General features: G+C 47.0%; 1 protein-coding gene across 1 annotated transcript in view; it reads right to left on the reverse strand.

Moving 5' to 3' along the window:
• Positions 1–27,450, reverse strand: part of RPRD2 (regulation of nuclear pre-mRNA domain containing 2) — a 95,839-nt gene that overhangs the window by 19,450 nt on the left and 48,939 nt on the right. Inside the window, exons 2-4 of the mRNA XM_015410109.1 lie at positions 20,098–20,227; positions 9,505–9,605; positions 3,693–3,770 (exon numbers count right to left, since the gene is read on the reverse strand). Of these exons, the coding sequence (XP_015265595.1) occupies positions 3,693–3,770; positions 9,505–9,605; positions 20,098–20,227 (309 nt within the window). The remainder of the gene's footprint in view (positions 1–3,692; positions 3,771–9,504; positions 9,606–20,097; positions 20,228–27,450) is intronic.

Consider the following 27,450-nt stretch of genomic DNA (forward strand, 5'->3'; position numbering starts at 1 on the left):
AAGGGTTTCCGACCAACCACCTGAGAGCCAAGAAACGACTATTTTCCTGAATTAATGTGAGGCATGCTTCTCTCTTACACCTGTGTAAGAAGCTCACTCTGGCACATTCGCATACTGCATGTTCAGTAGAATGAGGCAGCAGGGTGCGGAACGGACCGAGGGATTTCAGACTTGCGGAGGAGGGGGCGTGACTTTCCCCCCCACTATGTTCCACTATGAGCAAGGCTCCCCCTAAGCTGCGGAGTCTTGTGAGCAAACATTCTACTTTGCGAGCTAATGGCGTTAAAGTTGGGAGCGAGCGACTGGGCTGCTGCGTGAATTAGTTGGCTCTGGAGCTCTCCTTCCTGAGCTAAGGCAGAAATGGGTGAGCTGGAGGCTAAAAAAACTGTGAGCTGGCTCACACTAACTCAGCTCAGAGGGAACACTGATGATGTGTAAGTTTCTCTCTGGGTGGAAAGCCAGCACAGAAAGGAGCAGATTGGGACAGAACCTCACCCCCCTCCCCAACGCGCTAGGCTTTTAAGAATAATTATTTGCACAGAGTTTCTTCATGGAGAAATGGAATTCTACAATCCACCTTGAGTTTCGACAAGAAAGGGTGGGGGCCCTAAACGTGCTGTTTCTCTTCCCGACATGTGTTGGCCAGGCCTGTAAAAACTACCCACCCACAGAGGATTCATTCCACCCTGATAGAGCCAGTTTGGTGTCGTGGTTAAGTGCGCGGACTCTAATCTGGGAGAACCGGGTTTGATTCCCCTCACTCCTCCCCTTGCACCGGGCTGGATGATCTTGGGCAAGCCGTAGTTCTGATAAGAGCTGTCCTTGAAAAAAGAGCAGTTTCTGTCAGAGCTCTCCCAGCCCCACCTACCTCACAGGGTGTCTGTTGTGGGGAGGGGAAGGGAAAGGAGTGTGTAAGGCGCTCTGAGACTCCGAGTGAAGGGCAGAGTATAAATCCGATCTCCTCCTCCTCCTCCTCCTCCTGTTCTCCAGCTAAAAGAGCCAGTTTGGTGTCGTGGTGAAGTGCGCAGACTCTAATCTGGGAGAACCAGGTTTGATTCCCCCACTCCTCCACTCGCAGCTGCTGGATGGCCTTGGGCAAGCCGTAGTTCTGATAAGGGCTGTTCTTGAAAAAGAGCCGTTTCTGTCAAGAGCTCTCTCGGCCCCACCTACCTCACAGGGTGTCTGTTGTGGGGAGGGGAAGGGAAAGGAGTGTGTAAGGCACTCTGAGACTCCAAGTGAAGGGCAGGGTATAAATCCGATCTCCTCCTCCTCCTCCTCCTCCTGTTCTCTAGCTAAAAGAGCCAGTTTGGTGTAGTGGTTAAGTGCGCGGACTCTAATCTAGGAGAACCGGGTTTGATTCCCCACTCCTCCACTTGCACCTGGCTGGATGACCTTGGGCAAGCCGTAGTTCTGATAAGAGGTGTTCTTGAAAAAAGAGCAGTTTCTGTCAAGAGCTCTCTCAGCCCCACCTACCTCACAGGGTGTCTGTTGTGGGGAGGGGAAGGGAAAGGAGTCTGTGAGCCGCTCTGAGACACCTTTGGGTAGTGAAGGGCAGGGGATAAACCCAATCTCCTCCTCCTCCTCTGTGCAATTCGCTGTTCTGAATATATCTCCTGACTGGATGGATGCATGCTGAGGGCAGTGACTCATACAGGGACACAATGAGCCGCCGCCTCGGGAAGTGAGTGATCCTGCTGCAATGTCAATGAATGCATGACCCAATCCTGCCTCACACAGAGATGTGGCAATCACCTGCCCCAGACCAGAGGCTGACTAGAAGTGAGCAAGGTCAGGAATTCACGCAGAGTTACAGCAGGCAGCCCCCCCCATGCCTCAGAACACTCTTAATAATTAACTCATTCCTTGTGGCACAGAGATGGGGAGCTACGGCTCTGACCGGACTAACAGCCTTTGGAGAGCAACCTCCGTTCATTTTAGAAGGACAGGCGCAGAAACCACACGCCAACCACAACTGTGCATGGTGTAGCCTGTAGCACGGCATGGAAAGGGGGGCTCTGTATCCCTCGCCTTGCAGCCGACGCTTCTTCTCCAGCCTGTGCTGTTGGCACAGAAGAACAGACATTCTCTTCGGGATGTTGTTAAACAAGATGAAGGACTATTACAGTGCTCGTTAACGTGGCGCTGGGAATCAGGATGCTGCCTTTGGTCAAGTTGCAACTGGGGGCCACCCGGCGATGCAAGCTCCCCCACTCCCCATCGCCACCCCGGCCCGGAGACTTTCAGCATGCACCGGGCCACAGAACGCCTTCCTGCCCACCCCTCTTCTCATCTTCCTCTCTGTGCCAACTGTCGCTTTGCCGCGTTCAACAAATAAAAATAACTGTGTATAGAAATATCAAAAGTGATGTGCAAAATACTTTTTATATGAAGTGTCACGGGGAACAGTCCTGAGTAATCCAAAATAAACAGAAGTGCTGCAGATAAAGAGCATTAGAATGCAGACACTTTGTCAGCCCCGACGTCTTCGGGGATCAGTCCTCATCGCACTTGTCTCATAAGATGTCAGTTCAAGGCCTGCTGCTACGCGTTGCCGGCTTTCTACCCGTGTTTTGCACAAGGCTTTTTCAAAAGCCAAGCCAAGAGTCTCCCAATTTGCTTTAGAATAACGCTTTTGACTGGGACCTCAGTCTCCCATGTCCAGGGGTTATTTCCTGCGGGAGCGCACGGGAGCGGAGCTCTGGCAGTAAAGAGCCCAGGGGGCGGGCACATGCAATAAGCCGCACCCCCTGCTCCCAGCAGCCCTCAGTCAGGGCAAGGGGCAGCCAGGTAAGCTGCAGAGCCCCCGGCCCCCCTGGTCCAAAACAGTCCAGTGGCACCTTTAAGACCAAGTTTTATTCAGGCACAAGTTCTCCCTCCTCTGCGAGGACAGATCTGCACGTTCCCCCCATCCCCCCAATAGCTAGCAATCCAAAACAGTCCAGTGGAGCCTGAGCGGTGGGTGTTGCCTTCTGACACACGTCCGGTGATGTCAGGGGGTGTGGCATATGCAAATAGGTTATGCTCCTGCACCTCTTTTTCTACGAAATGACCCCTGCCCATGTCAACAGTAAAGACAGTTAAGCGTAAACTCTTCTCTATATTGCCATAATATTGTTGTAATTAGAAGTTCCTTCTGACACTTCATATAAAAATGTATTTTGCTAATACTTTTATGATATTTCTATACACAGTTACGTTTGTTTTTTGGCTATTCTGTCCTGTGTATTTCCCCCGTTTGGTTTTTTGAGCTTCGTTCTGTTCAGCACCGCCGTGGTGCAGAAGTGGACACAGCAAATGCTGTCTCGCATAAGCTCGAGGGGGGGGGGGTCCAAGGCACCTGGTCCCCTTGTCTGTGCTCCCCACCCTGTGGACTTAAGGCTTCTGCTCTTTGGCTAGTCTCCGCTGCTGTCGGAAGAGGCCGCTCCTTGGCTCCTCTGCTAAGCTTAGCTGCAGGCCAGGCGCTTCCTAGGTATGCCAAGTAGCTCCCTAACACCTTTTCTCTCTGTCTACGTCCTGCTGATTTCAATGTCCTTATGCACATTGCACTGTTTCAAGTGTGGGGGCCCCCCCTCCTGACACATGGCACGGACTCCGACCATTCGGACGCTCTCTCTCTCTCGAGGAGGGTGTTTGGTGCGAGCGTCTCATGCTTTGTTTTAACATCACATCAAGTTCAGGCGGGATTTCCTTACTTTGAGATTTCTTCCATGATTTAGCTGGCTGTTTGCTCTGAGTCTCTTTCTGCTGCTTCTGAGTTTTGAAAGTGGAACCTGGAAGACATTTTCATTTTTTTTGGTTTCGTTGTGCGCTTTCAACGTTACGGCATTCCCTTTAGGGATCCCTTCCCCTGTCTCGGTGGGCAAAGCGAGACTGACAGAAAAGGGCCGTGAAGGCCTGCCCAGCGAGCAGGCGGCAGACTTTTCCCCAATCCAAAACCAGATTCCGGCTGTGAAATCTACGGTCACCCCTCTGACCTCAGGACTCTCTCCAGCTTCCCCCCCCCCACACACACACAAAAGTACCAAGGACGCATTCTCCAGGAACAAAGCTAAGCAGCTCCCTATGCGGACAGGTAAGGGGTCCAGCCATTTTCTTTCAACTTAAGAGAGCAGAAGAAAGCCGACAATGGTCAACGCAAGCTAATGCTCCCTCTACGCTGTGGAGTCTTGTGAGCAAAAATTTTACTTTCTGAGCTCCTGGCATTAAAATTGTGAGCGAGCGATTTGCCTGCTGCATCAATGAGTTTGCTCTGGAGCCATCCCTTCCTGAGCTGAGCCAAAAACGTGTGAGCCGGAGGCTAGAAAACTGTGAGCTAGCTCACACTAACTCAGCTTGGAGGGAACACTGGGCCTCGCCCTTTTTGAGCCTGTGGGCACCTCTGGAGTTCTACCACGGTGGGCAGAGCCAACAACAAAGTGTCAGGGAGTGAAGTTTTGCTTAACTCTTAGAGTAACTCTTCAGTACTTCAGGCAGAAACTGTTCAACAGGACACCTTTTGAAACGAGCATGCCATTAAAAAATATGGTCCTGCGTGCGCACACAGAAATGTGATGAAGATCCTCGTGCTGTGACGGCAGCTGTTGCTGAAGCAACTTTGGATAATATCTGTACAGATCTCCAGTGGCCAATCAGGAGCCTGGCTGGACCAAAGCCCCACGTGGCCCTGCCCACAGTGTAAGAGCAACTGGTGGGCACCACGCTGGGGGGAACACTGAGCCAATCCATCTTAATCTGGTGAGATATGTGGCCTGCTGGATAAGAAGTGACCACAGCAGTCTCTGAAGCCTGTCAACAGGCAAGTTATCAAGTTCTACTTTCAAGGCCCATCCCTGCCGATCCTGGACCTACAGAGACCTACAGCCCGCCAGGCACTGCAAAGCAACTAATGCAACACAGGCCAGTGAAAGAGGTACATATCCTGACAGCCACTCCCAATCAAATAACAGGCAAGTCAGCCTAATAGCTGTTCTGGGGGAAATCAGCAGAAACCGTTACTTAAGAGACAATGGCCAAGCATGGAGAAGAACAAGGCCTGCAGAGAGAACGTCAGCACGGCTTCTGCAAAGAGAAATCCTGCCTCGCCAGCCTTTTGGAGTTCTCTATGAAGGTGAACAAGCAGCACAGGGATAAAGGTGATCTGGAGGACGTTATTTACTTGGCCTTACGAAAGGCCTTTGACCAGGCACCTTGCTCTGGACGCCTGAGTAAACTTAACGGTCGTGGGGTAAGAGACTGGGTCAACCTTATAGGTTAAAAACTGGCTGAACGGGACGCAGAGCGCAGAAATAAATGGACGGTTTTTGCAATGGATGCAAGTGAGCAGTGGGGCCCCACAAGGAGGAATACCGGGACCAGGAACTCCCAGGAATACTGGGAGCCAGTTTGGTGTCGTGGTGAAGTGCGCGGACTCTAATCTGGGAGAACTGGGTTTGATTCCCCACTCCTCCTCCACTTGCACCTGGCTGGATGACCTTGGGCAAGCTGTAGTTCTGACAAGAGCTATTCTTGAAAAAGAGCAATTTCTGTCAGAGCTCTCTCAGCCCCACCTGCCTCACGGGGTGTCTGTTGTGGGGAGGGGGAGGGAAAGGAGTTTGTAAGCCGCTCTGTGACTCCCTTGGGTAGTGAAGGGCGGGGTAGAAATCCAATATCTTCTTCTCTTCTTCAGTGCGATTTAATTTGTTTATAAATTATATGGAATTCAGGGTGAGTACGGCAGCGGGCATGTTTGCAGCCACCAAGGCGGAGACCAAGAGTGAATTTTGCACTCCCATTTCCATCCCATTCGTGCCAGGAATCCTGGGCAGGGGTGTGCGCTTGCTTGACTATATACCAGTGCTAATGTGTAACGGGAGGGTGGGCATCAGGGAGCTACTCTAACGCAGGGGTGTCAAATTCATTTGTCTGACATAAATGAGACCTTGTTTGGCCGGGCCGTGTGTGTCATAAAAGGTAATGTCGGGTAGCGGAGATATAAACTTTATAAAGGGCATAAACACAAAGGTGTTTTTTTTACTTTAAAACATGCTTAAAATATTAGCTCTGTAGGCCGCAAACTAACTTTTGATTGATTGACATTCACCACAGAGTTCTGAGTCTAGGACCCAGGGGAAAACATGAAATGGCTGAGTGATTAAGAGAGTCTGGCAAAGCAGGCTATGATGCAGCAGCAGCAGCAGCAGCAGCAGCAGCAGCAGCAGAACTGGAAGCAGGAAACGGCCAGTTCCACTGTGGGCCTGATGGAAGCCCCTCTGGGGGCCTGATCTGGCCCCCGGGCTGCATGTTTGACATCCCTGCTCTACGGAAATACTGTGAGAGTGTTAGTTTGAAGCATGTTTGTATTTTGAGTAAAAAAATAATATTGCTCACTGGGTTTGCCTGTGTCCTTTAAGACAGTTTATATCTCCCATACCTGACATCATATTCTATGGCAGACATGGCCCGGCCTGCCAAAGTGACATTTATGTCAGACCCCTGCCCTCTTAACAAATGAGTTCGACACCTATGGATTTCATTATTCTCGAATGGTGTGATACAGTTCTATTGCACTGCTTATTGTTCGTATTTCAGTGGTCTTTATCCAAATGTCTTTGGCTGCCCTGAGTTTCAGCGAGAAAGGCTGATGACAAATGACGTGCATACAATTGAAACAAAAAGTCTTATAAACACGCCGATGGGATCTGATCTGGCCAAGACGGAGAGTGAAAAAGATTGTTGGATCCTCATGGACGGCTAGATGAGGATGTCGACTCTTCAACACAGCGGTGGTGAAAAAGGCAAAACTCCAGTCTGGTGATTATCAGGAAAGGAACTGAAAATGAAATGACCGATGTTCTAATGCCCCTGTGTTGAATCTATGGCGTAGCCTCCTTCGGCATACGGTCTACAGTTCTGGTCACTGAATCTCAAAGAGAATATTCCAAAGCTGGACAAAAAGGAGAAAATTAATAGGAATGCTGCTTACTGCGGCAAAAATTCTTATAGCCAGATCCTGGAAAGAAAAAGCAATTCCTATGGTAGCACAATGGGTTCACAAAATCTGGGATTTGTTTATGTTAGACTTTTTTCCAGTTTATAAGGATTCTAATCATAATGAACAACTTTTTTACAATCCGTTAAGTATTTGGTTCCCTTTAGTAGAAAAGATAGATTTAGAATGTTTTGAATAGAAGGCTATTAAAGCTGCCAAATATAAGCTCCTCCTATTTTGTTGAGGCTACAAAAGGATTTTGCTTAATAGACCGTATCTTCACAGAAGTTAACGGTTGTCAGTTTATCAAAATTGTTTATATATTTTAATAGTATTGTAAATGATATGGTTGCTGTGCCCCTTTTCCTCTTCTTGTCACATATATTATGTCATCGCTGCTGCTATTTTAAAGTGTAACAATATTTAATTAAATAATAAGAAAAAAATGAATTTTAAAAAAAGTGCAGAAGCGGGCAACGAAGAGGATTCAAGGTTTGGCGATCGATCCAGGGAAGAAAAATTTAGACGTCTGCAGCTTTTCAAGGTTTGGTGAAAAAGACAACAAGGGGGAGACACGATAAGAGCTTTATAAAATTATGCATTGGGGGGGGGGAAGAGTGGAGAAGGAAATTCTCCCTGCTCCTTCCTTATTACTAGAACTTGGGGGGGGGGGCTCCGAACGAAACGGACCGGTAACCGATTCTGGATGGACAAAAGGAAATTCTTCTGTCCTCTTCGGGCAATTGAATCGTGGAATGCACTGCCAGCAGGTGTAGCAATGGCCGCAAGGAGAGGGCCAGGAAACTATAATTGAGCTAAGAGCCCGGAGGAAAGGGGCCTAGCTTAGATTCTGATGTCCTGAAGGCCTGGACTACGACATCCTTAGATTGCAACAGACAGCGACATAAAGAGCACTCAAGTTTATGGCCTTTGACGCTTGGACTTAAGGCTTGTGCCATCTAACGCAGGGCTTGAAAACGTGTTAGATAGTTAAGCTAGTTTTTCTTGCTTTCTTTGCTGTGTGATTTCAGAGTGTTGCATTGCCTGTAGGATAAACCTTTTTGTTTTGACAGAAATTAAACAGAACTTCTTATAATTTATTTTAAAATAAAGAAGGGTTGGTTATTTGTGTATGACAGCCCTGGGGCCCACGGGGTTCAGCCTCCCTGACTAGAGATATAAAATTTCCGGACATTTTGAAGCTTGGGGAAAAAAACCAGTTTTTTTCGGGGGGAAACGGAAATTTTTGGAAAAATTGAAAAAAAAATGCTACATTAGCACTTCTTTTTTCTTTTCCAGATTGAAAGTCATTCTGTTACTTTAGGAGCATAAAATACAGTGTATCCAAACAGTTATTACAAAAATTTATTTTTTAAATAATATTTATTTGTAATTGTAACAAATGGAGCAACAATCTCCTGAACTGTTTACTAGTTTATGTGGAACAGACCACAAAAACCTCCACAAAACAATTTTTAAAAATCCAGAAATAACAATTATTCATATTTCCTCTCCACAGTATTAAATAATTAAAAAACCCCATTCTCATAAAAAGAATTGAAGAGGGGGGAAGTGTATAGAAGGGAGTGTGGGACTAAGTTAAAATGAATGGGCATGAAATTTAATCAGAATCATTTTCTGAGCTGTAATTAATCAGTATCAGTTTCGGTCTCTGCTTCTGCAGCTACTCTGTTCTGTCTGTCATTATCCATTGGAGAGTTCAGTTTGTTCTTGCTTGTCCTCAGTGCACAGAAATTAGATTAATCTGACACTATACATATTTGTTAGAAATGATTTGGAAAATATTTGAACACCCTTGTCTTAAAAATATTTTATTCATCATGTTAAAATAAACCGTTCCATAATCAATTTTTTTTCCTTTTTTTCAATTTTTCGGGGGGGAAAAACAAAAAAGGTTTCAGGAAAAAAAATGGAAAACAACTGGTTTTCCCCCAAATTTTTCCGGGCCTTTACATCTCTATCCCTGACATAAGGGTTAGGCTAAGGTTGCCAGCGCTGGGCTAGGAAATACCTGGAAATTTGGGGGGGGGGGGGGGTACTTGGGGGGGGCCCCCAGCCAGGGAGTATAACAATGCCATAGGGCCCACCCTCCAAAGCACCTTTTTTTGCTCCAGGGGAACTGATCTTGCTCATCTGGAGCTCAACTATAGTAGGGGGAGACCTCCTGGTGCCACCTGGAGATTGGCAACCCTAGGCTAGAGAGACCCCTGGAGCACAGGGAGGTCCATCAATGTTCATGCAAACAGCTTCTGCCAATCATCGCAAACCCTGCTGAGAGTTCAGCAATCTCTCTGAAATGACCGCAGCCAAGTTAGTTCGTGTTCTGCACCCAAGTACAATCAGCAGACAGAGACAGAAAAGAGTTACTGGGCTTAATGTAAAAGGGGGAGAAAACTGAACACCTCTGAACATTAGATTATTCTATCACACACACACACACACACACACATATACACAGAGGAGAAGTCAATACAAACTGCAGTGATGTTAAGAGACAAAAAAAGGAGAGAACTTACTTAAAGCTTCTTTCAGTAACGCGATGGTTTCTCCGGGATACACGTTTCTGTCCTCCCAGATTTTAAAGATCCTTTCTATAGATTTAGCAACCGATGGATCTCTGCAGATGACATACAGAAAGAGAGGTTTTGTTTTCGCTGGAGAACCCTGGCCTCCCCTGCGCCATTTATGCCATACAAGATCAAAACCACCCTACTTCCGAATCTGAGGCTTTTTCAATTATAAGCGCCAATCTACTTTGTTCTAAGCTACATTCACTGTATAATGCTGCTAATAAAACCTGTTCACCTCTGTATTTTGGAATATCTCCTAAAGTTGGCCAACCTGCCTCTTACCTGTACCAACTTCACACTCCCAAACTCCGTAGAGCCCTCTCTTTGGCGAGATTCAATGTATTACCTTCGGCCTTAATCTGCCCGCTTTCAGGGTGTGCCCTTTTCTGACAGATGTTGTTGTTGTTAAGTCGCACAGTCGAGTCCGACTCTCCGCGACCCCATGGACCAGATCACGCCAGGCTCTCCTGTCTTCCGCCGTCCTCTGAAGTTTGCTCAACTTCATGTTCGTTGCATCGATGACACTGTCTAACCATCTCATCCTTTGCCGTCCCCGTCTTCTTTGACCTTCAATCTATCCCAGCATCAGGGTCTTCTCCAGTGAGGGCTCCCTTCTCATTTGACAGATGTTGCCCATGCACAAATGTTAATATCGAAACGATTTCCCATGTCTTGTTTCAGTGCCCCTTCTACCATACGCTACAACTGAAATGTCTAAATTTTATTTTGGCTCAACTAGAAGAATATCCTGATTGCCTAAAGAATCTTATTCTTCTTGACAATCCAAACTTTGAGATAACAGAAACTGTTGCTAAATTTCTTCTTGGTGCCATTTCTATTCGCCCTTTATTTAATTGATGGGTATACTTACTTGGTAATTCCTTGTTTCTGTATTTTGCAGATATTATCCTATGCTGTGGTTGTTGTCTTTTTTGTTGTATATGGGTTTGCAAGGGTTACATGCCAATAAAGGTAACTGGACTGGTATCTATGTTTATGTTTATTTCAGTTTTATACTGCTTCTGTTTGGCTAAGAGTTTGAAGCGGCTTACAACAACAAACAATTACAACAGGAACATCAATTATATCTCTGCTGTTGTATCATTCAATAGAATCTGGCATTTTCTTTCATTAGAAAAGGTGATATTTACCATGCAACCAAGAGTTTAACCATTTTTCCCTAGCAGATACATGCAACGAACAGCAGAGATTACAGTGGCAGTGGCTAATTTTTTAGTTGATGTGATAAGAGTGAAAAATTTGGGAAAATCCGTTTCATGATTTTATAATTATTCCAGTTTTTTAGTTGACTGTGTCACTCTCTGTTTCTGATTTCTGATTTTAATGTTGTATATGCTATTAAAGGTTTATTGATAACATCAAAATAAATACAAAAGTAACATAATATACAATAACAGACTCATACAAATATGTGAAGCCAATCGAATCCCCCCCCCCCAGAAAAAAACACACCATAGGAACCTCTGCAAGTTACATCAAAAATTACCCACAAGGCAATCAGTGTTCCCTCTAAGCTGAGTTAGCGTGAGCTAGCTCACAGTTTTTTAGCCTCTGGCTCACAGATTTTTGTCTTAGCTCAGGAAGGAGGGCTTCAGAGCAAACTAATTCATGCAGCCGCCAAATCGGTCGCTCACAACTTTAATGCCAGGAGCTCACCAAGTAGAATTTTTGCTCACAGGATTCCACAGCTTAGAGGGAGCCTTGAAGGCAATTATATTGCACAGTAAGGAGATATCCTGAACTGAAAGCATGCTGGAATAATTCTGCCTTCCAGAGAATATGGTGTATGCAACTCAAGTTCAGTGTTGGTAAGTGTGAGATGATGCACATTGAGACAAAAAAAATCCCAACTTCAGGTGTAGGCTAATGGCGCCTGAACTTGCTGAGACTGAGACTGAGACGGAAAAAGATCTCGGGGTTGTGGTGGAGAGCTCAGTGAAAGTGCCAGCCTCGCGTGCTGCAGCGGTGAAAATGGCAAATTCTACATTAGGGATTATTAGGAAAGGCACTGAGAATAAGACGGCTGAGAACAGAATGCCCTGTATAGATCTATGGTGTGGCCTCACTTGGAATACCGTGTACCAGGGCTATTTTTGGGCAGGAACGCACAGGAACAGAGTTCCGGCTGGCTCCCAAGTTGGCCACGCCCAGCAGGAACTCATTAGCATAATAGGCCACACCCAACAGCAGAAACTCATTAGGATTGGCTACATTAGGGGTGTGTGGCCTAATATGCAAAGGAGTTCCTGCTACAAAAAAGGCCCTGGGTTTTGACAACAAACAAGGTAAACAGAACAACAAGCAAAAGGTGGGCGTGGCTGGATGACCACACTTCTGGTAACATGGGCCTAATGTGCTAATGAGCTGTGCTGTCAGGGGTGTGGCCCAATATGCTAACGAGTTCCTGCTGTTGGGTGTGGCCTATTATGCTAATGAGTTCCTGCTGGGCTTTTTCTACAAAAAGAGCCCTGCGTACAGTTTCAGTCACTGTATCTCCAAAAGGATGTTGCAGAGCTGGAGAAAGTACAGCGGACCGGGGCATCCAAGATGATGATGAGGTTTGTAGCATGTTCCCAATGAGGAAAGGCTGGAGAGTTGTGGACTTTTCAGTTTAGAAAAGAGAGAATTGGGGAGGGGGGGAGAGACACATGATAGAGGTTTATAAAATTATGCATGAGGTGGAGACAGCTGCAAAAGAGAAAATTTTCTTCCTCTCCCCAAATACTAGAACTAGAGGGTATCCAATGAAGCTGACGGGCAGTAGGTTCAGGGCGGACAAAAGGAAGTACTACTTTTACACAGAGTGATTAAAATGTGGAATTCGTGGTTTTAAATTTGCAATTGATTGGGTTTTATAGTGTACATTGTATTATTGTATTGTATTTTTATACTGTTGTGTAAGCCGCCCTGAGCCGGCCTTGCTGGGAGGGCAGGGTAAAAATCTAATAAATAAATAAATTCGCTGCCAGAGGAGGTAGTGATGGCCACAAGCATAGACAGTTTGAACGGGGGGTTAGACGGACTGATGGCGGATAAATCTATCAATGGCTAGTGAGGGGAACCTCCGCATTCAGAGGCACTAATCCTCTGAATCCCAGAGCCAGGAGGCAACATCAGGAGAAGGCCTCGTGAGTAATTTTGCATTACTCAAAAGTTTTGTTGTGGTGAACACAACTGGGATTACCACATATTAATTCATATGCTACAACATTTTTACCACAGCTTTAATAAAGTTATGAGAAATGGTGTGAAGGGTTTAGGATTAGGTATTGTGGTACCAACAATTACAGTATTTACTCCAGTGCAAAACTAAAATTTCCCCAAGTCTGCCATTAAACGGAAGGGCGTGTGTGTGTGTATGTGTCATCTCACATTCCCATACAAGCTAAATTTATGTCCAGGGAAAATATGGGGGGATGGCTATTTTTAGAGGACTTACTTTCCGTTCAGGGTCACCCTCCTTTTTGAGTAAATATAGAAGAAAACATGGTCATTAAAATACAAAACCCAAAGGCTGGAAAAGGAGCCCGGCTCCTGAATTTTTGAGCCTTCTCCTGGAGCCAAAGGAAAAATGGCACAGCCGGAGTTAACAAAAACCTTTAACAGCAAACCGTAAACCCAGAGTGGACACTCCGGCCCAGTGTGAGATGCTCAGTCCGCCGTAGGCTGCAAGACTCTTAAGGAAACCCATTGCCAATGGGATGGACTGAACGGGTACCTCAAGCCACGAGATGAAGTGTAATTACAGTCCATGAATTTGCTTCTTCTTCTTTTTGTTTCTTTATTTCATGTCATGCAGTGCTGCTGCTGCTTCCAACAATTGCCATGTGACTACAGATTTCCCAGGTAAACAATGGGTGCGGTCAGACAGCGTGCTGGGAGCAGTTTAAATTGCTCCGGCCCTGATGCAGTCTTTTTTAACCTGGAGAATCGCAATCACACTCACCTCCTTGCTCCGGATCGCTGCGCAGCCACATCGTTCCTTGCTGTCCACACGCAGGAGCGTGCTTCACTGTTATTCCCCCCCCCCCTCAGTTTGGGAATGCGCACAGGCAGCCATTGTAGAACTAAAATTTTCGCGCGTGCACAGAACAGCGATTTCCACTTCAACCTGACTGCTGTAACGCTTCCCTTTAAACTTTAAAGGAACACTTCCCTTTAAACGTTTACCCCGAAACTGGCCTCCGTGAGGTCCCGAATTCATCCAAAGGCTAAAACTAGGCACCGTTTAAACATTGTTTTTAATCATGCAGTGGCGGAGCTCTGCCTATACGCACAACACCAACACTTTAAAAAAATGGTGGGTGAAAAGCGGAAGCCTTGGGCAGCCCTCGTGCGGGGAGCGGGTTTAAACCGGAAGTGGCTCGACACCACAGGAGGGATCAGACGGCAGAAAAGTGCGGCTGGAAACGGAGAATCAGGAAAACACCACTTGGGGACCTGGTATCAAAATATTCCGGGTTAAAGCGGTTTTGAACCAGAAAGTGACGGCTGGGGACGGGAGGCAGATGTTGACCGTGTGATCGCGCAGATAAAATCAGTTTCTGAGGCAGGCCGAAAGCAGACTAAATGGCCTGTCTGAACGCACCCAATCTGTTTCCCTCAGGGCGTCGTCAGAACTGTAATTGTTGGTACCACAATACCTAATCCTAAATGAGAGCCAGCAAATGCTGAGTAGGAGACGTAGAGCATGGGCTCCAAGTATAAAGTGACCCGACGAAGCATTGAAAGAAACAGATTGTTCACCTGGGAAATCTGTAGTCGCGTGACAATTGTTGGAAGCAGCAGCAGCACTGCATGAAGTAAAATAAAGAAACAAAAAGAAGAAGCAAATTTGTGGACTGTAATTGGACTTGAATCAATTTTTCACAGTGAACATTGGTGGGGAGTGCAACCTTGGTTGAGTCACTGTGGTCCATTTCTGGCTGGAATGTGCATGATGAAGTGCGGCTACAGGATGCTTCGGTAGCCACACGAGCAGGGGGCCCCAACTTTTTTCAGCCTGTGGGCATCTCTGGAATTCTGACACAGGGTGGTGGGTGCAACTACAAAATGGCTGCCACGGGAGGCTGGGCCAAGTACAAAATGGGCCAAGTACAAAATGACCGCTGCAGAGCCACACACACACACACACACAGAGGAAAGTCAAGTACAGGGTACGAGATAAGAATTAAAAAAAAATACTGTGGAGGAAAAAGGAGTGTCAGAGAATAAAACCAACATGGTGGCAGCTGCTGCTGAAGAAACGTGATTTTAACCTATACAGCCAAAGGAGTCAACGGGAACCATGTTGGGGGCCCCTGCGCTAGAGGAAACAGCTTTGGAATGGAAACTGATCAGCAGGACCAGCCACAAGAGCTCCATGTTCAGTGGCAGGGTTCCACGAACCACAGATGCCAGGGAGTGGGCATGGCTGGGGTTCCCTGCCCATGAGCTGCCACTTTCTGAACGCAAATGGAGGGATGCTTTGGGCTGATCGGGCACAGCCACAGCCTTAGCCCACCTGCCTGCCTGAAAGCACAGGAAAGACCCAACGCTGGAGGGTTTAACCTTTAGGAAAAGGTCAAAGGATACAGAGGTTAAATCCAAGCAAGCTGTGTGGGAACACTCGGATGCATCAACAGAAGCCTTGTGTCCAGATCACGAGAGGTGGTCGTTCCACTCTGTTCTACTATGGTCAGGGGCCTCGCCTGGAGTCCTGTGTCCAGTTTAGGGGCACCACATTTTAGGAAGGATGTTGACAAGCTTGAGCGTGTCCACAAGAGGGCAACCAAGATGTTGAGAGGGTTGGGATCCAAGTCTTAGGAGGAAAGGCTGAAAGAGTTGGGTAAGTTTAGCCTGGGAAAGAGAAGGCTTAGAGGGGACTTGATTGCAGTCTTCAAGTATCTGAAGGGCTGTCATGTAGAAGATGGAGCGGATCTCTTCCCTCTTGCTCCAGATTGCAAGACTAGGTCTAATGGGTGGGAATTTCAATGGAGTCGTTACCGGCTAAATATCAGGAGAAACTTCCTAACGGTAAGAGTGGTTGAGCAGTGGAACAGACTGCCTCGGGAGGTGGTGGAAGCTCCTTCGTTGGATGTTTTCAAGCGGAGGCTGGACGACCATCTTTTGGGTAGGTATGTAGGGCTATCTTTCGGCTCTGTTCCTGCAAAGTGCAGGGGGTTGGACTAGATGACCTGCGTGGTCCCTTCCAACTCTAACATTCTATGATTCTATACCGGCTAAATATCAGGAGAAACTCCCTAACTGGAAGAGTGGTTGAGCGGTGGAACAGTCTGCCTCAGGAGGTAGTGGATGCTCCCTCGCTGGACGTTTCCAAGCGGAGGCCGGACGACCCTCTTTCGGGTCTGTTGCAGGGCTATCTTTTGGCTGTGCTCCTGCAGAGTGCAGGGGGTTGGACTAGATGACCTGCAAGGTCCCTTCCAACTCTCACATTCTATGATTCTGTGATACTTTCCTGAGAAGCCAAAGATGTCCTTCTCCTTAGGGTGGCACCATGGAACCAGCATTTCCCCGGACTCCCTCAAATTCTTCCAAAACTGGCCTTGAAAACATGACTCGGAAAATCAACAGGAGAACTGAGAACAGAGACGGAACATGGAGATCGTTGCAGAGGGCAGCCGTGTCGGTCTGCGGCCGAACATCGAGATTCGAGTCCAGGGTCAACTTAAGAGACCGACAAGATTTCTTTCTTTTTTTTAAAAAATAACGTCATTAATTGTTTAAGTACAGAAAAGAGCAATCCAAAAGTAAAACTATGATAACACTATCAACCAGGAGATACTCCCAGAAAACCCAGGTTAAACCGAAATTTTCGTACAGTTTTCGTATACCCACAAAACAACAAATTTCCGTACAGTTTTCGTACACCCACCTGTTGGCAGTGGCCTTAGAGTTTTAACCAGATTCTATCATCATTTCTACACGGAAAAACTTCATTGCGTCTCAGACCAAAGAGATTTCTGAATAGAGCTTGGACTCTTGAAATCTCATATCCCAGGCAGGCCCGTAGCTACAGTGGGCCCCCAACTTACTGGCAAGGCCCCATGACTACCCATCCAACCAAGGGCTCCTGCCAAAAGCAGACTAAAAGGTAAAGGTTCCCTTGCTCGAAAGCCAGTCGAGTCCAACTCATCTCCGTTTCAAAGCCGAAGAGCCAGCGCTGTCCGAAGACGTTTCCGTGGTCATGTGGCCGGCATGACTAAACACCAGGGCGCACGGAATGCTGTTACCTTCCCACCGAAGTGGTACCTATTTATCTACTTGCAATTTCTTGCTTTCGAACTGCTAGGTTGGCAGGAGCTGGAACTAGAGACGGGAGCTCACTCCGTCATGCGGCCCACTCGGGTTTCGTACTGCTGAACTACCAATCTTCGACAGCCTGCAGTTCAGCGTCTTAACCACTCGAGCCACCACAGCTCTATCTAAAAGCAGACTACACAGCTCCAAAAAAAAGCTCCCAGAGCAAACGGCTTTTGGGTAGAGGACTCTGAAACCTCACCCCCCCCACACACACACTATAGGGAAGCTACGGCTTGACTCCTGATAAAGACATAAAAGAGGGGTTTCTCACCACCACTCAAACAGGATATCGGAGAGGCTGGAGAAGGAAAGAGCTGCGATGCCAGAGGCAAGAAGGAGGGACATTTCACTGCACGTGAGCGGAGCGGGGCTTCTGAGGAGGGAGGGGCAGCTCGGAAGCCAGCCGGGCTTCCAGGCGGAGCACACTACAGTGAACACACTCTAGCCCTCGTCTCTATGGTTTTCATAACCATAGAGACTTGGAGGACTTAAATGCTAGAGCGACAATTTCCGGCCGTCATCCCCCCCCACCCCCCCCGCCCCAGGGCCTGGATTTTTAAAAAGTGGGTAAGGGGAAGGAGCTGAGTATTCCCACACAGCTGTCCGGCATGAAAGGCCAGCTACAGTGGCCATGTGAAGCCAGACAGCACCTCTCTATTTCCCCCAGAAACTGAATTAAATTACCTTTAATTTGATTAGCCGGTGCCCTCTAAGAAATTTAAATGCCCCCTGACCCCAGGAATCTTGTCGGTCTCTAAAGGTGCTCTTGGACTCGAATCTGGCATAGCCCTACACAGCTTCCTAAACAAGTGGAAGATGCAACAAGCGGACCACGCCTGGGCTTCCTGACCTTCAGAGGAACCGTAATCAGCTGTGCATAAAGACAAAAGACCGAACTTGCTCACAAGCCCTGCCCAAAACCACAAGGGAAGAAAGAAGGAAAGGGAGACCGATTCCTTGGAAACGCCAAGTGCCCTGGGGAGCCAAACGCCTCGTAGGCTGGGGGATCACCATGGTGACCTGACCTACTGCCCCTCCCTGCTCTAAAAGTAAACACGGCCCACCTAACGCAGACTGCGGGGTACCCCGAGCAGGAAATGCCGCACAAAAAGAGTCAACGTCAACGCTGACAACCACACGGTTCCTTCCAAGTCACCTGCACACCTCTCAATGATTCATTCTCAGGCAACTCGATTCTAGTTCAGGAGCACCTGGCACGATTTTCTGAGTGAAAGCTTTCGAGAGTCAACGCTCCCTTTGTCAGATCTGATGGAGGGAGACTCTCAAAAGCTTATATCCAAAAAACCTCGCTGCTTCCTAAGATGCTACCGGCCTAGAATGCAGCTGGTCCAACTGCAAACTAACACGGCTACCCTCCGGAACTCGTTCTAAGGCACGAGCCCCAAAATGCTTGTTTGAGTGCCATGGTGGATCTGCTTTGCATCTGCCTTCAACAAAAAGCTGGGGCGGGCGGGGAGCACCAAATGACTGGCCTGTGGTTCACTTCCTGCAACCGTTATGCCATAACAAACACTCTCCTGGTTAGGTGTCACACAGACACATGAAGCGGCCTTATTACTTGGTCCATACTGCCCACTCAGACTTGCAGTAACTCTTTAGGGCATGGTTTGCCAAACTGCGGCTCGGGAGCCATATGTGGCTCCCAGCAGGGCGGCTCGAGAAGTGAAGGAGAGGCATGCTCTTCCTTCCTTCCTTCCTTCCTCCCCTCCCCCCATCTATTTGATTTCTTTGTTTCTCTCTCTCTTTCCACCTCTTTCATTCTTTCCACCTCTCTCTCTCTCTCTGTCTCTCTCTTAGGGTGTGTTCAGACGGGGCGTTTCAGCCGGCATAAACTGTAACGGTTGGAACTGGTGCAGTTTATGCCGGCTGAAACGCGACCACACTTACCTCCTGTCTGCGGAGCCCATCGCTGTATGCCCGTTCACACACAGCGGGCATCGGCGTTTTTTGTGTTTTTTTTTTTAAACACAGTTTGCGCATGCGCATAGGCAGCCATCCACAGAATGGCGGTCTTCACGCATGCACAAAACACCTCGTCTTACATTTAAAGTTTAAAGGTAAGGACTTACCTATAAAGTTTAAAGAGCAAAGTGGCCTCCCTGAGGTCCCGGACTCCTCTAAAAGTTAAACTAAGGACCTTTTCTTTTTTTAAAAAACAAACGCTGGGGCGAAGCTTGGCCCAAGTGCATATCGCCGACCTAAAAAAAAAAAAGGTGGGCGAAAATCGGAAGCCTCGGGCTTTTGAACGGAAGTGGCTCTACAACGTTAGAGAGCGATCAGACCGGGGGGGGGGGGGGGAGCGAGTAAAGACAGCGGCCTTGCAAATGCCCCGTCTGAACGCACCCTTAGACAAACAAATATCATTATCAATATCTGTTTTTTCCCCTTTTGCTTTTATTTTTGGCCATCTCATTTCATGTCAATAAAATGTTGAATTCCTAAGAAAATAAAATTTGTTTACCAAAAAAATAAAATAAAAGGCAAATTTGCCTATTTTAAAACAAAAACATGCGTGCAATATTTGTTCATGTCTTGTGGATTTCAAACATCTAACATTTATTCTATGTGGCTCTTACAGTGAGCGAGTTTGGCCAACCCCTGTTCTAGGGTCTCAGGCAGAGGACTTTCACATCATGCCGGGAGGGAGAAGGTGGTGGCAGCAGCCCGAACATTGCGGAAGTTTCTAATACCAATACCAAGCAAATATATATAAATAAATAAAGCATGGACTTGCGGGGCTTGGCTGTTTCATGCGGGGGTGTGGCCCCAAATGGCCCCACCACAGCAACAGCCCTTTTAATCTGGACATGTTACCAGATCGAACCTGGGATCTTCTGCATGCCAAGAAGAGGATCTCCCACTGAGCCATGGCCCCTCAGCAAAACATAAAGCAGCTAATATACTGAATAAGACCATTACCTCTCAGGCGGAGGATTTTCAATATCACCGACTGCCTGGATCATTTTGACCGGGGGTGCCAGGGATTGAACCTGGGACCTTCTGCAAGTCAAACAGATGTTCTTCCACTGAGCCACAGCCCCTCCCCTCCCTATCATTCAAAAGAAGTGTGACTCAAGACTAGGAAAATTTTTAGTTAAAACAGAGTACTTGTTCCTACTGAAGATCAAGAGAGGGCGGCAGAAGAACCAGCTTGGGTCAAGTCTCAGGGGTAAGAGAGTAGATTCCACCACTTACTTCACCAAGGCGGCTGCTTCCGGGAGGACTTCAGCAAACGTGTCGCGAAACACAATTGCATTTTTCCGCTTACAGTTCTGTATGACGTCGTTCGCCAGGTAAAAAAGGTTCAGGCGATGAGGAACGGCGGCTGAAAAGAAAGAAGAAGGAGGCACAGGTTAACTCTGGACACCCAGCTGTCCATGCCAGCAGGGCCGATTTGGCCCACAGTTAACGCCATCTGATGGATGGATGAACTGAGGCTCTGAGATGCGACCTGGTGAGCTATGAGCTGTCTTCGTGGAGAGGAAGTAAAGACACTGGACAGGGGACAACCAGGCTTGGGACAAGCAAAAAAAAAAAAAAAAAGAGTCTAGGAAGCACCAATTTCTTGGGAAAGCTGACGAAGGCTCCTTGGATGTGCGGTTTTGCAATCTCATCCCTTTTTCGTTTGTAAATTTGCATTCTTACGCACAGGGCTCTTTTTGTAGAAAAAGCCCAGCAGGAACTCATTAGCATAATAGGCCCCACCCCTGACAGCACAGCTCATTAGCACATTAGGCCACACCCCCATGTTACCAGAAGTGTGGTTATCCAGCCACACCCACCTTTTGCTTGTTATTCTGTGGACCTTGTTTGTTGTCCAAACCCAGGGCCTTTTATTGTAGGAGGAACTCCTTTGCATGTTAGGCCACACACCCCTAATGTAGCCAATCCTAATGAGTTTCTGCTGTTGGGTGTGGCCTATTATGCTAATGAGGTTCCAGCTGGGCATGGCCAACTCGGGAGCCAGCCGGAACTCCGTTCCTGTGCGTTCTTGCCCAAAAATAGCCCTGCTTACGCACTTAGGGAAAATACATAAGAGGCGAAGAATTGGCCTTTGGAATGGAGGGACCATTCCATGGTCCATGGGGTCGCGAAGAGTCGGACTCGACTGTGCGACTGAACAACAACAACAACAACAAAAATGGAGGGACGGCTGCTAATCCAGATTATGTGAACCCACTGTCATTTCCTGGGGTCCCCAACCATGCTACCACGTGTTTTTAGAAAGTGGGTGGGGCTTTTGGGGAGGTGCTGATCACAGGACAAACCTGCGGCATAGCAAAGAAGCGGCCTCTCTAGCAAAAGGCTCCGTGGGTTTAACCCCTTCCAGGGCTGCAGAGGAATGCAAACTGTGTCCTCCTTCCGGACCCCTCCAGGAGGAGCTTCAGCCGGGCCGCCCTCCCGCCACGCCCCCTCTGCACCTTCCCCTCTGCCGCCCGGTGCAGAGAGTTCCTCTCCAGCAGGCCGAGCCAGGCGTGTGGGGGAAGTATGGAAAAGAGGAGGGGGCTGTGTTGTTTGTTTTTAAACGAAGTGTGCACATGCGCCGTTGGGTGCTTGTGCACATCCCGTGGAGACTTGGGAAAAAAATCTTTTCGCGACGGGACATGGGCGGGCGCCGGATGCCAACACCTACCACCGGAAACGCGATCAGGCACCTGCCCTTGCCCCGCGGTTTCTGGAAACTAGTACCTCAAAGGTACTAGTTTCTTACCCCGCATCTTCGGTGGGAAGCCTCAGGTTCACCACGGGAGCTCTACGCTTCCCAGATGTGGCGCTGTGATTGCGCCCGGAAAATCCACCTATCTTCTGTCTTTGTAGTGTGCCTAATGCTCCGTGTGACCGCAGCCCAGGGTTCGAATCCCCACTCTGCCATGGAAACTTGCAGGGTGACTTTGGGCCACTCACACACCTCTCAGCCTAACCTACCTCACAGGGTTGTTGTGAGGATAAAACGGAGGAGAGGAGAAGGGTGTCAGCTGCCTTGGGTCCCCACTGGGGCATAAATAAAGTAAATGAATAAGTCCTACTATCACCTCTCTCTTCTCCACCCTCCAGGTGTCCTGGCCCCTCTGCTTTGTCGCAGCCAGGGCTCCCGGGCCCCACAAACACCCCCACCGCCTCACTGTGCCCTCCCGCTGGTCTGCCTAGTGTGGTTCCCGATCCTTAACAACGGAAAAGCTGCAGCACCTGGTGCTGGCTCCAGGCACTCCGACCTTTATGCAATCGCTCCGGACTGTAAGCTTGACCAGAAGAGCAATCATGGGTATTGATCTGAACACTTCTGACAATCGGGTCCATGGACAGGGAGAGCACTCGCATCAAACACCGAACTCAGGAAGCAGAGGGATGCCCCCCCAACCCCCACTGAAGCTCAAGGGGCACGTGCACCAACCAGGGCGCGGGCCTTCTCAGTGGTGGCTCCATCCTGGTGGAATGAGCTCCAGAGGAGTTCCGCAGGGCCTGTAAAACGGAGCTCTTCCGCCAGGCCTTTGGAGCCAACCGCCACCTTTAACAACGAGGATAAGAAGCCCTGCTGCCTCCGGAACGACACCAAAAGACGACTACAGGAGACCTGCGAGGCGGCTCAGGAAGAGAGAGCCGATGGTAGCCATCACGAACTCTAGAACAGCAAATCTAGTACTTATTATGGTATTACAGAATTATAATCTGGTTTTAATACAGTTTTATTTATTATTTATTTATTTTTCGCATTTATCTCCCATCCCGTAAACGGGATCAGGGCGGGTTACGGCAGTTTAATAAATACAACATTTAAAATGCATTAAAACATATAAAATCAGTAGTCATGCTTGCCGTAGGGAGAATCCGGCCCATTGATGTAACTAGGCATGGCCGGTTATCGGTAGGTGGGAGATCGCTGATATTTTAAATGTTCTCTGCTGATTTTATGTGAGCCGCCCTGAGCCGGGAGGGCAGGGTATAAATTCGAAAAATAGACAGATAGACAGATTGATAGATAGATAATAAATATCTTCTTCTCCCTTTTTCCTGGCTTTCTACAAACTATGCAAAACTGAATTACTCAAGAGGGATTTTTGACACAGGCAAGAGAGGGCTGTACTGTGGCCAATTGACTCAGGAAGTCACCTGCGTAAAGCATTAAAAGACTGCGGCCTTTGCTACTGTGCAAAACTTGTTGAAACCAGGATCCTACTACGGAATTTTGTATTGTGTCTTGTTGACACTCGTGCTTTGCTTCACTCCTGTTTGTTCAGATTTCTGGTCGGTTCTACAGCCCTGATCCTATCGCACCATTCACTGAACGTCCCATCTGCCGATTGTCTTGACTCACTCTGTGTGATCTGCCTGGAGTCCAAGTAAGAAAGGCAGATTATAAATAAAGCGAATAAAATAAAGACACAAAAACACCCAGGTGCTCCTTTGCAAACCGTTTTTTATGGGTCCAGCCCATTATTTTAAAGGGGAACCTCTGGAAACAGCTGTTTTATTACTGTGCCCAAAACTGCTATAGAAATAAACATTTCTTAGTCTGAGATGCTGCACAGAGCCTTTGAGGTTTATACTCGTATCTTTCAAAATTTATGTGAGGTCAGCACAGCCAGTAGGCATACAAACCGGGCAGGAAAACTATCTTCAAGAACAATCACGACGACCTTCAAGATTTCATCAATTTCCAAAATCCAGACACAGACCTTGTCCCTCAAATGTTCATGATTACTTAGATCAGCACAATAGAGAGCAGCCCATTCGGCAAGGCATGGCGCAGTGTTCTCATTTACACAGGAATGAAAAAGAATGCCCATCGGTCCTGCGTACATACAACAGTTGAAGTCTAAAAGCCAGTGGCCCATCCAGTTCAACACTCTGTGTCACACAGTGGCCAAAACCCAGGGGCCATCAGTAGGTCCACCAGAGGGGATAGAACTCCAGAAGCCCTCCCAATCTTGCCCCCACCCAAGCACCAAGAAGACAGAGCACCATTGCCCCAGACATAAGAACATAAGAGAAGTCATGCTGGATCAGGCCAGTGGCCCATCCAGTCCGACACTCTGTGTCACACAGTGGCCAAAATCCAGGGGCCATCAGGAGGTCCACCAACATGGCCAGGACACCAGAAGCCCCTCCCACTGTTGCCCCCCTCCAAGCACCAAGAAGACAGAGCTCCACTGCCCCAGACATAAGAACATAAGAGAAGCCATGCTGGATCAGGCCAGTGGTACAAACCCAGGGGCCATGAGGGGGTCCACCAGCGGAGCCAGAACTCCAGAAACCCTCCCACTGTTGCCCCCCCCAAGCACTAATAAGACAGAGCTCCATTGCCCCAGACATAAGAACATAAGAGAAGCCATGCTGGATCAGGCCAGTGGCCCCTCCAGTCCAACACTCTGTGTCACACAGTGGCCAAAACCCAGGGGCCATCAGGGGGTCCACCAGCGGGGCCAGAACTCCAGAAGCCCTTCCACTGTATTCCTGCTCCCCCAAAGCACCAAGACAAAGTGTCACTGCCCCAGAGATAGTGTTCCATCTATACCTTGTGGCTAACAGTACAAAAGAGCAAGAGTCCAGTAGCACCTTAAAGAATAACAGAATTTGTGACAAGGTACGAGCTTCCTTGAGTCAGTGCTCAATTCTTCAAAGTGGCTAACAGCCACCGATGGACTTTTGCTCCATATGTTTATCCAGTCCCCTCTTGAAGCCGTCCATGCTTGTAGCCGCCACCACCTCCTGCGGCAGTGAATTCCACGTGGTCATTCCTCTTTGGGCGAAGAAGTACTTCCTTTGATCTGTTCTAAGCCGACTGCTCAGCAATTTCATGGAGCACCCATGAGCTCTTGTACTGTCAGAAACGGAGATAAATACTTCATAATCCACCAGCTGTGTCACATGCATAATTTTGAAAAGCTCTATCGTGTCACCCCTCAATCGTCATGTCTCCAAGCTAAAGAGCCCTGGCCTCTTTCACCTTTCTTCGTAGGGAAGGTGTTTAGTCTCCGCCATTTCGCTGCCCTTTTCTGTACCTTTTCCAAAGCTATACGATCTTTTTTGAGGTGTGGTGACCAGAACTGTGCACAGCATTCCAAATGAGGCCGCACCATAGATTTAGACTCATATCTTTACTGGCTAATCTGTTTTCAACCCCCTTCCTAGTAATCCCCAGCAGACCCCACACTTTCACACAACGTCTCTTCTGAGACTTTGCATGGAATGCACATGCTACACGTACCAACTTTATTAATAAAAAACATTTTATTGTCAGGATATAACAACATGTCCAATATTAAAACATTTCATCATTCACAGTATACCCTTTTCCCCTTTCACCCTCCCTCCCCATCTTCAGGCTTCCTGCAGTGCTCCCACCCCCGCCGATTCCTCCTTCTTCTTATCAATTCCTTCATCTAAAACAAAACTTAATAGGTAGCATGTCCTGGCCCCACTGGTGGACCTCCTGATGGCACTGGTATTTCTGGCCACTGTGTGATACAGAGTGTTGGACTGGATGGGCCTTTTGCCTGATCCAACATTGGCATCTCTTATGTTCTCTTATGTTCTTAACATTTTCTTTAACTACCCTAATCTTATATTCAATTTTATAGGTAACAATTTCTTTAACTACAATTATCTTCTATTCGACTATTTCCGCATTCTGTTCTTAATAGTTATCAAAGCAAAATAAATTGTTCTTAACATCCCAATGTTTCTCTAAATATTCTTTAAAGTCCATCCAGTCTGCTAAGAATTCTTCGTCTTCTTTATTATTGAGTTTTCTTGTCAATTTGTCCATTTCTACCATAAAAAGCAACTTCCTTATCCATTCCCAAATTTCCGGTATTCGTTCTTGTTTCCAACACTGAGCATAAGTCATTCTAGCTGTTGTGATCAAATACCATAACAATGTTCTCTTTGTTACATTCACTTTTTCCATTTTAAGACCCAAAAATAATATTTCTGGTTCTTTTTGAAAGGTACATTTCAAAAAAATTTGCATCTCATTATGCACCTCCGTCCAAAAATTCACTGCTTTATCACAAGTCCACCACATATGGTTAAAAGAACCTTTTTTTTTTTACATTTCCAAATCTTGTTAGACATATTGTCACTCACGTTTGCAATCTTCTTAGGCGTCATATACCATCTATATATCATTTTATAACAATTTTCTTTTAAGTTATTACATGTTGAAATTTTCATTGAATTTTTCCATAAACATTCCCAGGATGACATAGATCACGTACCAACTTTATTAGAGAGCCTGAGAGCAACGGTGTCTGGGGTGGGTCAGATTTATGTGAAAACATCCTGTCATATAGAGGATGGTGCGGAGTTGTTTTCTGTTGCCCCAGAAGGTCGGACCAGAACCAACGGGTTGGAATTAAATCAGAAGAGATTTCGGCTAAACACGAGGAAGAACTTCCTGACAGTAAGAGCGATTCCTCAGTGGAACAGGCTTCCTTGGGAGGTGGTGGGCTCTCCTTTGGAGGTTTTCAAACAGAGGCTAGATGGCCATCTGACAGCAATGCTGATTCTGTGAACTTAGGTAGCTCATGAGAGGGAAGGCAGGAAGGGTTGCATCAGTGCTTAGTTCTTGTGGCCCTTTCTTACACACCCAGGGAAATGCTGATTGCCACTCTGGGGTCAGGTATTTTATTTATTTATTAGATTTCTACCCCGCCCTCCCGCCAAGGCGGCTCAGGGCGGCTTACAACAGTTTAAAACAACATACAATTTAAAACAACGAATACAAGATATAAAATACAATAAAACTAAGTAAATATGTCAGCATCCTATGGTAAAGTTCTAGTGCGACCCAACCAGTGCAGTCAGTTCTTATTTGAACGCTTGGTGAAACAGCTCAGTTTTCATGGCTCTATGGAACTTTGGGGTCAGGAAGCAGTTTTCTCCAGGCCAGTTTGGCTGGAGATTCTGGAGGTTTTTTGTCATCTTCTAGGCATGGAACAGGGGTAGAGATGTAAAATTTCCAGAAATTTTGAAGCTCGGGAAAAAACCCAGTTTTTTCATGTTTTTTCCCGGGGGGAAACGGAAATTTCTTTTGTCTTTTCTAGATTGAAAGTCATTCTGTTACTTTAGGAACATAAAATATGACTATGGACATTTTTACTCGACATGAAATTATCACAGCTAGCATATTAAAATATAGTGTATCCAAACAATGATTACAAACAGAATACCCACCCACATGCAAAAGCAAAACTGAAACCTTTTCTTTTCTTGTGACAATAGCACCTCCTAAAGGAAGAAATGCATCTTGTTCTTGCATTGGAGAGTTCAGTTTGTAACCTAGGACTTGTTTGCCCTCAGTGCACAGAAATTAGATCAATTAGAAAATATTTGAACACCTTGTCTTAAAATATTTTATTCATCATGTTAAAATAAAACATTCCATAATCAATCTTTTCTTTTCTTTTTTCAATGTTTCCAATTTTTTGGAAAAAACAAAAAAGGCTTCAGGAAAAAAACAGAAAAAAAACCACGGTGTTTTTCCGAATTTTTCCGGTTTTTTCCCGGGCCTCACATCTCTAGTCACTGGCAGTGTGTGTGTGGGTT

The sequence above is a fragment of the Gekko japonicus genome, unplaced genomic scaffold, assembly GCF_001447785.1.
Source record: "Gekko japonicus isolate JY-2015 unplaced genomic scaffold, Gekko_japonicus_V1.1 scaffold424, whole genome shotgun sequence".
NCBI classification, from domain to species: Eukaryota; Metazoa; Chordata; class Lepidosauria; order Squamata; family Gekkonidae; genus Gekko; species Gekko japonicus.